This window comes from Merops nubicus, unplaced genomic scaffold (assembly GCF_000691845.1).
Source record: "Merops nubicus isolate BGI_N331 unplaced genomic scaffold, ASM69184v1 scaffold25339, whole genome shotgun sequence".
Taxonomy (NCBI): Eukaryota; Metazoa; Chordata; class Aves; order Coraciiformes; family Meropidae; genus Merops; species Merops nubicus.
In genome coordinates, this window is record NW_008632016.1 from 1 (window position 1) to 10738 (window position 10738).

At 47.4% G+C, this 10738-nt stretch overlaps 1 protein-coding gene across 1 annotated transcript; it reads left to right on the forward strand.

The window, feature by feature from the left end:
* The first annotated feature begins 2376 nt into the window (after positions 1–2376).
* LOC103780152 (collagen alpha-3(IX) chain-like) lies at positions 2377–7632 on the forward strand. Its single transcript, XM_008947803.1, has 8 exons — positions 2377–2407; positions 2992–3036; positions 3536–3568; positions 3946–4092; positions 4418–4472; positions 5110–5292; positions 5531–5608; positions 7400–7632. Exons 4-8 carry the CDS (start codon positions 4036–4038, stop codon positions 7573–7575), a joined length of 549 nt encoding a protein of 182 aa, XP_008946051.1. The 5' UTR covers positions 2377–2407; positions 2992–3036; positions 3536–3568; positions 3946–4035; the 3' UTR covers positions 7576–7632.
* The last annotated feature ends 3106 nt before the right edge of the window (positions 7633–10738 follow it).

Sequence of the window (10738 nt, forward strand, 5' to 3'; positions counted from 1 at the left end):
GCTGCCCCGAGCACAGGGAGGGGGAAAGAAAGGTAAAATCTGAGCTTTATTTCTGGCTCTGAAGTTAAGTGTCCTCTAAGATGTAATTGTTGATTTCTTTTGTGGCAGAGTGGGGAGGGACTGGCCCAGGCTGCCCAGGGAGGTGGGGGAGTCCCCAGCCCTGGAGGAGTTCAGAAAATGCATTGATGTGGCACTTGGGGACGTGGTTTAATGGTTGTAGTAGTGTTGGGTGATGGTTGGACTGGACGACCTTGGAGGTCTTTCCCAACCTTGATGATTCTGTGATTGTTTCCTAGCACCCCAGCTCATGAACAGCCTTCCCAGGAAAGCTGCTGCTGCAGCAGGTTTGGGTCATGCTGGACACTTTCCACCTCAACTAGTCCTCAGAGTAACTCCTACCTGCCCTGCAGGTGTTGGGGACAGCCACGTGTGCCCACTGTCCTCCACATGGGCAGCAGCGAGGGCTGTGCCAGCAGCAGATCCCCACACCTATTACTGGGCACAAGATTTGGGTTGGGAAGACCCTAAAACCTCAGACCATGTGTCTTTATAGCTTAAACAACCAGCCTTTGCTGCTGGGGCTGGTGGCATCTGCTGGGGGGTGGGCAAAGAGATATTGCCCTGGGTTAGCTTTGCTGCCAGCCCAGCACCACAGGATGAGAAAGAGCTTGAGGGGCTGGAGTGGGTCCAGAGAAGGGCAGTGGGGCTGGGGAGGGGTCTGGGGAACACAGCTTGTGAGGAGTGGCTGAGGGACCTGGGGGTGGTTAGTCTGGAGAAGAGGAGGCTCAGGGGAGACCTTATTGCTCTCCACAACTCACTGAAAGGAGACTGGAGTGAGGTGGGGGTTGGTCAGTCCAAAGTCCTGTCACGTGTTCCTGCTGCTGGGAATTACTGCTCCTGTAAATGAGAGGTTTGAACCCAAGTCTTTTGGGCTGAGCTTTCCTTTAGGAGTGTTCCTCACAAGGTGTGACCTTTGGTGACTGAACGGGGTTTTATTCCCATGAACCTTCATGGAGTTGGGGCTCTGTGAAGCTGGGGGTTTAAATCGAGATGCTAAAGTTCAGAAAACAATATATCACCTTTGACAAACACAAAATGTGAGTTACAAATAGCTGGAGCCATTTCCACAAGCCATTGTCTCTTGCTGAGAATTATTTTTTCTTGAATAGAAATCTTCCTACCCTTTAACTCCTTCAGTGCTTGACTTGCACAAAATCCCATGCCCCCATTAGATGTGTCCCCTCCTCAAAGAGTCTGTTCTGCTGAGCCATTTCCAGGTCTAGTTATTAACCAAAGATCAGTTGGCAGATGCCAGATGGAGGAATATGCTGCAGGAATCCTGTTTGAAGGGTAAACTGGTTGAATTTCCCATGCAGATTTGGCAGGAGAGGAAAAAAAAAACCAATCTGATGTTCTCCTGAGCTCCATGTTGGCTCTGAAGATGGGCTGAAAATGTCTCATGTCCCCTCTGTGAATAGCAGGGAGATAAAGTTGAGAGGATTTTTCAGGTTGTCTGAATTATTCATAGGGTGATCATCAGCTCATTATCTAAATGTATTTTATTCCTGTGGCTGTGTTGTTCTGTGAATCTCAAAATGAGGAGCACCTAACTCTAAATCCCTGGGAGGACTGACAATCTAATAGAGCCTTAAAAAAAACCCTGATTTTTTTTTTTTGCCATCATAGTGCCAAAATGTTCATGGCTATTTTATACCATGAATAAATTTGATCTCCTTGCCTCTTCACGTGTGAAAGGCAGAAATCAACCCCCCAGCCTCATCCTGGACCTCGTGCTTTGATTTGTAAGAGGTTTGGTCATGAGGGTGAGATGCCAATACTGAAAAGCAGAGAGGCAGGACTCTGTTCCTGGATGTGATGGATGAGTTCTGTGAGAGAAGGTTCAAAGACTAGGATCAAAAGCACAGAATTCATTTTAGATTTATTTAGGAAATTGAGTAGGATTGTATGAAAAAGGCCAGTGTAGGTCACCTGGGCCAGGCAGGTGGGGAGCAGCCTCAGGAAGGTCTCTGGTCTGGTTGGATGAGGATTTGGTGGGCAGAAGACCACGAGGCTCAAGCTGGCAGGTCCTGCCTGGCCTGGCAGCTCTTCTGTGCTCTCAGTGGCGTGGCAAGAGGCCCAAGAAACTGTCCTACAACACAAAGCAGCGACTGTGGAGAGTCCCTCAGAGCTAGCAAGGATGCTTCAAATTTCTTCTTATTTCTCAGGGGTACGAATGGGATTTGGACCCAGCTCCTTGGCAGCTGAGAGACTCCTTCCCAACCCCATGCTGAGTGAGTCTGACCACAGCAGGAACTTACAGGAAAACAAGGCTTGGAGCTCATTTGCCTTCTTTCTTTCACTTTATTCTCAGGGTCCTACTGGTGTTCCTGGTCCCAAAGGTAACCAGGTAAGTGCCTTGATGATCAGCAGCTTGATGCTCCTTGTCACACCTAGTGGAACTCATGTCACCAGAGCTTTAGCCACTCCTAGGTTACATTACAGAGTGGAGAGGGATGGTCCTCACCCAGTGATGGATCCCTTCTGTTTAAGGGTGGGATGAAGCTGTTCTGCTGGTGACTCTTTCTACCGAGGAAGCCCAGAGGATGCAGTTCCACTGGACACTGAACATTTAGCTGTCACTGCAAACCTGCATCTTCTGTGAGCCCCAGAGCTGGGGAACCTGCAGTTTAGATCCCTGTACAAGGAGTGCCAGTGCCAGGCTGTGATGTCCCTCATGGCCACCCCACCAGGGCTCTCATCTCTACGAGTTCAACTTTGCATCCAAGTGCCAGCTTGTTGCAAAGGGCACCTAGTCCTTGCAACAGGAGTGCCCTCCTCAGCAGGGGAACACCTTTAGGAAGAGGGAACTTCCTCTTGCTGGAGCAGCTGTATGGGCTGCTGAGTGTCCCAGTGTCCCTCAGGAGCTGAGGCTGAGTGAGCATTACTGTCAGCAGTCTTTGTGCAGTGTTAATTCTGGTACCTCACTTTCAGGGCATTGCTGGAGCAGATGGCCTCCCAGGTGACAAAGGAGAACTGGTAGGTGCCCTTAAATTCAGTAAATGGACTCCTCAAATAACAGATGGGTCTGGAGAACATATATCAAGAACTAATTTAGTCAGAACTAACCATCCAAGAGCTCCAGCCCTGCTGGTTGTGAAGAGGAGAAGGCAGCTCAAGTCCTCCAGCCACCATATCCACGGTGGGCATCAGCTGTCCTGTTGTCTTTGGGAAGCAGCAGGTGGCCACCGTGGCCTTCACAGGACTGGGGTATTCAGCACTCAGTGGTCATTTTGCTCCTCAGACCAGTCTCCATTCCCCATTCCCCTGCCCAGGGGGGTTGGTCCATCTGAGGAAGGCAGGTTGCCTGGACCTGCGTTCAGCACTGGCACCTGGGCAGGTCTTGGTGTCCGTGTCCTCTCCCTGGTGTCCCAGGGCTGACTCTGGTCTCCAGCTTCCCAGAGCCCAGGAGGTTGGACTTTAGGTGGGCATTTTCTGAGTGGATTGTTGGTTTTTATTTCCCTTTCCTTTCTCACAGGGTCCCTATGGTCCCCCTGGCCAAAAAGGAGAGGTATGTATCACACATGGGGGGCTCATGTCCTGAAAGGTTTGGCTGTAAAGATGCTTGTCTCATCTTTTGGTGATCTAGCTCCATAAACTGGGCTGGTGCTGCTTCCTAGGAGCACGTTTTCTTCAGGGTCATGGTATAAAATCTATGACAACAATTTGTTGTGGCATTCCAAATATTCAGTTGTGCTTGAGAATTTTGCTGCAGCAAGGACCAGTATGGGCCATGGTAACAGGTGTAAAAGCACCCATAGGATCTAAGAAGTGGTCAGTCCAGTCAGTCAGGGCAACCTGAAGGAAGGTTTAACTTCCCCACGAGAAAAGAGTGCACCATGCCTTCCATTTTAAATGGTGATTGTTTCTATTTCTTCTTCATTACAGCCAGGAAAAAGAGGAGAACTTGGTCCAAAAGGTGTCCAAGGACCTAATGGGACAGCTGGAGTACCAGGGATCCCAGGACACCCAGGGCCCATGGGGCACCAAGGGGAGCAAGGCGTGCCTGGCATCACAGGGAAACCTGGGCCTCCTGTGAGTATTACCTGCTTGGGGTGGGTAGTTCCCAGCTCCAGAGCTGAAGTTCCCCAGAAAGGATGTCCTGGAGAATTAATCTTCTCTCCATGGCCAGGGGAAGGGGCTGGAAGTTGCTGTTCTTCTTCCAAAAGCAAGTTACAAATTGGTCATTTAAAAATACAACCCCAGTTAGACCTTTGTCATGGTCCACAGCTCCTGTTTCATCATTCAGGGAAGACCAAATAAACCCCAGCTTAAATACCTGGCCTAACATTGACATTAATCTCTGCTGTTAGTGTGACAGAGCTTTTAATTTAATTCATGGTAATTCTGTTAATTGCAGGGCAAAGAAGCCAGTGAGCAACATATAAGAGAAGTCTGTGGGGAAATGATAAATGGTGAGTCTTGCTGGAAGAAAATGGACTTTAATGACTGTATTTAGCTGAAGATGAGTAGATCCTGAACGTAAGATGGCTCCTGAGATCTGTTATTTTTCTGTCTTAAGTGAAAAAAAAATACATGGACTTTTAATGTCAGGAAATTATTCAGGAGGTCACCTTCTTGTCTGGGATATCTTTCATTTTTCTGTGGAATAATGCCCCCGTTGTGGGGCAGGGCCAGCTCCCAAGGAGTGGAGATCTTCCTCTGGAATCCCCATTTTTCATCTGGAGGTCATGCTCACCGTTTGGGATGAAGTTAAACTCTCAAAGCTTGTTGCAGAAAACCTCAGTATTGTTCTTTAGAACATCTAGACGTCTTTTAAAAGTGGTTTAGGAAACGGGGAGGTATCACTGGCTTAAAAACCTGCAGATTTCTGACCAAAATCTCCCTCTGTGAAGAGGTGAAAAACCCCCAACAGCCCCAGAGGAGGCGAGAGGACAGATCTGGTGTCTGCTGCAGGCAGAGCAGCGGGTGTGGTGGGAGTGGCAGGGAGCAAGGGCTGCCCCTCTGCTTGACGCCCTGGCTGGCAGGTGACAAACTGCCCAGCAGAGGGGGGAGCAGGTTGGACGGGTGGTTTTTGGTGGTTCCTTCCAGATCAGATTGCACAGTTAGCTGCTAACCTGAGGAAGCCTCTGTCCCCTGGCATGACCGGTCGTCCCGGCCCAGCTGGTCCCCCGGGCCCCCCAGGAGCGACGGGAAGCGTTGGGCATCCTGGTCCTCGTGGGCCCCCTGGGTACAGAGGGCCCACGGGAGAACTGGGTGATCCTGGGCCCAGGGGTAAGTACCACTCGACCAAACCTGCTCCTCCCCAAGTGCCAAACTGGGGCCAGCTTCAGCAGGGGAGGAGGGTGGGTCAGGCCCTGGAGTTCTAGAGGGCACTCCCGCATCGTTAGGGATGCAGAGATCCCAGCAACATCCTGAGGGTTTGGAGCTTCTCTTGGTCTTTCCTCTTCCCACCCTTGGCTCCAGCTGCAGTACACAGCCCGTTGTTGAAACTGTCTCTTCATGATTACAGGTGACACTGGTGAAAAGGGAGATAAGGGACCTGTTGGCCAAGGTATTGATGGGCCTGACGGCGATCAAGGACCTCAAGGTGAGGCTGGACAAACAATTCCACAAAGCATGGCTGAAGGAAAGGCTGGAGGCACAGCTCTGCTCTCCTTGGTCCCTGCAGTCCTTGTGGCCGGGTTGTTTTCCTGTGGGCACAGCGGGTGTAGAGAGTTTGGCCAGCAGAACTTAGTGAGCACGTCCCCTCTTCACTCCTGCCTAGTCCTAAACCTTGTGGAGAATGTTTCTGAGCAGAGGCTGCTGGGACAGCCAGACCCTTCAGTTGTTCTTGGCTTCTTCTCATGGCTGTGAAAGGTCAGGAGCTTCCACAGCTGGGGAAGGCAGAACCCTTCTTAACTGCTGGGGTCAGAAGTTTATTCTTTTCAGTGGTATTTCATATACAGTAATTAACAAGTTAATTAACAAACCATGTATCAGTTCATTTAAAGGTGTGCAACCCCCCTGAGGCTCCAGATTAACACAGGAGAAATGAGGGACAATATTTAATTTCACCAGACAGAGCAGGAAGTTCATTTGTAATGATTTTGAGAGGTGGTGGTGTTACTGCTCTGTACCTGGCTATAATCCCAGCTCCTGGAGTCATGAATCCTTTATCAAAAGGTTCAAAGAATAATTTATGCAAATTAATGACTATCTAGCAGAAACCTGGGAGACTAGTCTTTATTTTGCTCACCTATTAAAGCAGCTTTTCTAATTGTGATTACATCTGGGAAATGAAGCTACAGGCACCAAAAGCAGGCTCTGCATCCATCTCATTTCATAAACCCAGAATATTTATAGCCACTTGCCTTAGATTATTCTATAAAATAATTGCAGTAAGCCATGAATGTTTCCTGTCCAAAGGGTGTAAAAAGAGGCTGCTGCACATACTGGATACTGGCAGTATCTGTAAGGAGATCAGTAGTAGATCCACTTCATCACTTGTGTGAATTAAAAGACTCTGGCACCATCTCTCTATCATAATCAAGACAGAAATGGAGATTTTTAGACCCCCTGATGCAAGTGTCCCTCAGGGAGATGGGATCATGTTGTATGGTGTTGTAGAAAGCTTCAGAAGCTGCTTGTTTTACAGATTAGCCTTTTGTGAGTTGTTCTTGGCATCTGAAGGATAAAAGCTTGAGTCCACCCAAAGCAGAAATTATTTTTGCCAATAAATGTATGTCATTGTGAGCAAATTCTGTAAATTAGACAGTGGTATAAAGGAAATTCCTTATCTGTGATGGCAGGGAGATGTTCTGGAGCCTCTCTCTCTCCACTGCCCTGACTCAGAATCTTAGTTACAGGCGAGGTGTGACGAACTGAAGCAGCTGAAGGCCACAGGCTCCCCTGAGGAGCAAACTGGTGGCTGGGGAGCAGGGCCAGTTGTGAGCACTGTTGTCACAGTGACCTGTGAGCTCACCCCTCCAGGACACCCCCTGAGCAGACTGTTCAGGGATGATGTAAAACAGTTCTGGTCACACACTGCTGCTTGTTCAGGGAGTCATTCCCTGACTGAGGCAGCACTGAGCTGGAATCTGGTCCTACAGTGGTCAGCACAAGTCACAAGAGACCCATGTGGTCACAAAAGCACAACACAGAATCTGCTTTCAGCTCTACCAGGAAAGGCAAAGGGAGTCTAAAAAATCCAACACAATTACTCCAGGTTCAGGCTAAATTTATTCAACACCTTGTGCTCAACAGGCTGTAACAAGTCTGGTGTACAGAGACTCATAAAGTATTGTAAGAACTCTAAAAGTAACGTGTATATACACACATAGGTTAAAAATGAAGGGAAGGAAGGAATTCATGGGATAATCTTTTCCCCCTTCTTGTTCAGGACCACCTGGTGTACCTGGAATTGCTAAAAATGGTCGTGATGGTGCTCAGGGTGAACCTGGGCTCCCAGGGGATCCCGGGGCTCCTGGTGCTACTGGGGCTCAGGGGACTCCAGGAATATGTGACACGTCGGCGTGCATGGGAGCTGTGGGAGCATCAACTTCCAAAAAATCATAAAACAGCAACAGAAGTGGTGAAGTGACTGAATATTTAAATAAACAGTGCATTGTAAGAGAACAGAATCCTCCTAGTGGTAAATGGACAGATGTTCCTTCTGTTATGTTAAGTGGAGACTGACACAGTTCTATGGAAAAGAAAGAGTCAGGTGAAAACTTTAATAAAAAGTTGCTTTGAGTATTTTCTCCTCCCACCCCACTCACAATTATTTTCCCAAATTTTTACTGCCCCTTCCCTTTCTCCCTTTCTTCAAGAGCCCTGCAAGAGGCAGCGTTGTGCTTTTTGAGCACCACTTGGCTGTGCAAACACAGAATCCCCTGGTGCTGCTCCCTCTGAGGGGGGTTTGTGCACTGGGATCCGTGCTGTCACTGCTTCCAGCAGTGGAAATCAGGTGTTTAACTAGCCCAGATTTTGCTGGTTTAAGATTCTGGCCTGAGTAAAGACCATGGCTTATGTATGTGCTGTCAGTCATCAGTGTCCAGATTGCACCTCCAATACTTGCTGAGATAGTAAATAATAACCCTCTTGCAATCCAGTCCTGCAATAGGTGTCATGTATATATTTTAATTTACAGGGGAGAATTTGTTAATATTTCCATATGATAATAGAGGAAATTTAAGTAACAGCATTTTCATGACCTCTACTTAAAGCTATTTGCACAGTAATTGTGAACAAAACCCCAGCTAAGAAAAGATGCTCTTCTGAAGTCCAGCCAAAACCAACTGTATGAACTCTTGTAAAAATAAAAGGAGATTTTTTTTAACCTCTTCTTTGTGATGTTCTAAGTGTCATTCTACACATCAAATGGAATCAGCTGAATTCCATTGGCCAGAACTAGATTTCTTAGGGCTGTTGGGAAAGAAATAGCAGCACAATTGTCCATTGGTGTGATTTAAACCAGTATTTGCTTTTGGAGACCCTTCTGTACCTCATAACCTGCTAACATCATCTCCTAAAACCAGGGTAAAGCCCCTCTCTGCTCACACACTGTCCTGATTCTACCCTCTGTGCTAAAGCCTATGAACACAGGAGTCATATTTAGCTTTAAATATTAAAAGGGTTTGTGCATTTAAATACTCTACTGTTTACAAAGTGCCACTCTTGGCCTAAAATAACAACATAAGAAGCTGCTGGACAGTTGTGTGATAGACATTAAAAAGAATTCTGTGTTTAAAAAGAATGTTCACACCAGTGTATTCCTCTTTGGGGCCAGATATGTTAAAATATGTATGAAAAATGGAAACTTCATCATATCATGACAGTTTAGTAACTAAGCATGCACTCAACCACAACAACCTTTAAATTTTTAATGGAAAAAGGGGGCACTAGAATATGCTAACTTTAATTTTCTCTTTACACTTGAGGAGGACATTTGCATCTAGTAATTAAAATAACAGATTGATATGCTACAACTATTCTTATCTGTGCTGGAGTGTCTTTAAAAAAAAATACCACAACAAAAAAAACCTTGAAGCAGAACAACAAACAGAAAAAGAACACATTTTTTTTACAACTTAAGAGAAAAATAGTTGTTAAGGACATTTTTTTGTAGCTTGTGGACCCACAGCCCCTTTAATTGAGCATGGAGTTCTAGTGCTGGCAGCTAACTTCCATTGCTAGTTGGAATAAAGAATAGCTTCTTTAAACCTCTATGGGTATGGCTTTTGCAATCCATATGGATGGAGGAAATAAAGCCCAGTGTGGGGCCTGTGAGCCACAGGTGTCACCATTCAGGGCAGTCAGTTCAGAGGACCTGGTCTCCATAGCCATGTGTGTTCTCCTGCACTGGGCACGTCACAAAGGAGTCTGAGCCTGCTAGCTTTAGCCTCCTGCCTGTTTTACCACAGAACACAGTCTCAAATTCCTAAAAAAATCAAAAGAAAAGGAAAAAAAAACCACAATTATGCTTTATGTAGACAGGTACTTGGGATGTATGTGTGTGTTTCAGTAGTGTCTGGGGAAAAATATAAAATCCAGCCTTTAACAGGAAGTGCTGAGGGGCCAAGCTGGTATCTAGACAAACAGGTTTCCATCTACACACTCCATTTGTTTTCCCAAGACACTCAGCAGAGCCAAAATTACTCTGGGGCTGCAACTACTGGTATGGCAGCCTGGGAGCTGCTTACAGGGCATGTAACCCTTTAGTCTCTCCCCCACTTTGGGATGGAGTGGGCACAGAGCTGTGAATCCCAACCCTTAACTACTAGGTCATGCAAACTAACTAGAAGACAACCCTGTGAAACGAGCAGGCAATGAAGGGTGAGGAGGAATATTTGAAGAGGGCCTCAGTTCCACATTGCTGCCCAGACAGTATCATGCTCAGGAATGGGACTAACTAAAAAATAAATACCTTTTTAAATGTCATTTGGAAGCCTGGCTGAGGACAGCCTGTGGTTTCACACTACTGAACTGAACCAGCAATAAAAAATAAGAAGTAAAACCTGAAAGGCTCAAGGACTCAGTGGTCCCTCACCAAGAGCATCAGGCAGGAGCGTGCCCTGCACTTGCAGCCCTGTTATACCAGCTCTAAGACATCTCACGTTCCTATCAAGAACAAAAATGAACTGAGAAGTGAAACCTGTTTGAGAGCATCACCGTGCCTTTCCTGAATGTACTTCAGAAATGCAGTTGTCCACTGCAGAGTCGTGGCCTTGTCAGTGTCCACGGTGCAGAAGGGAACCAGCAGATTCAGCTCATCACAGCAAACCCGGATGCGGCGCCTGCAGGCAAGGGCAAGGAGCTATCAACCCCAGGGTGAAAAGGAAGGGGAAACAAGGCAAAAAGGACCACTCACAGTGCTACAAGGCTCTGAGGGTGTGTTTTGGTTTGTGTTGGTCTATTAGTCATGTTATACTCAAGCTGCATTTACCAAACTGGTGAAATGTTTTGCAGTGCCTCTCTTTGGCTGTTTATAAAGCTGACAAGGAAACCACAAGGAAAACCGACGGTATTTTTTTTCCTCTGACACCTGCATGGCTTTGCCGGGCAGGTCAAACAAAGCCTGCCAAATGGACACTCTCCTCTGGCTAACGACAGGGCGGTTACAGTACTTAGGCTCGCCCCCGCGCATCACCTGCGGTCCCTCTCCAGGCGGTTGTGCCTCTCCCGGCGCTGAGCGACCCCGTCCTGCTCCCTGCCCTGGGGCTGCAGGCTGCCGGGAGCC

What these genes read in the sequence shown, in the direction of transcription:
- LOC103780152 (XM_008947803.1), top strand. Translation starts at nt 4,036, where the DNA reads ATGGGGCACCAAGGGGAGCAAGGCGTGCCTGGCATCACAGGGAAACCT. An exon ending in CTGTGGGGAAATGATAAATG is followed by an intron (nt 4,473 to 5,109) that starts GTGAGTCTTGCT and finishes GGTTCCTTCCAG; the next exon opens with ATCAGATTGCACAGTTAGCT. An exon ending in GGGTGATCCTGGGCCCAGGG is followed by an intron (nt 5,293 to 5,530) that starts GTAAGTACCACT and finishes TCATGATTACAG; the next exon opens with GTGACACTGGTGAAAAGGGA.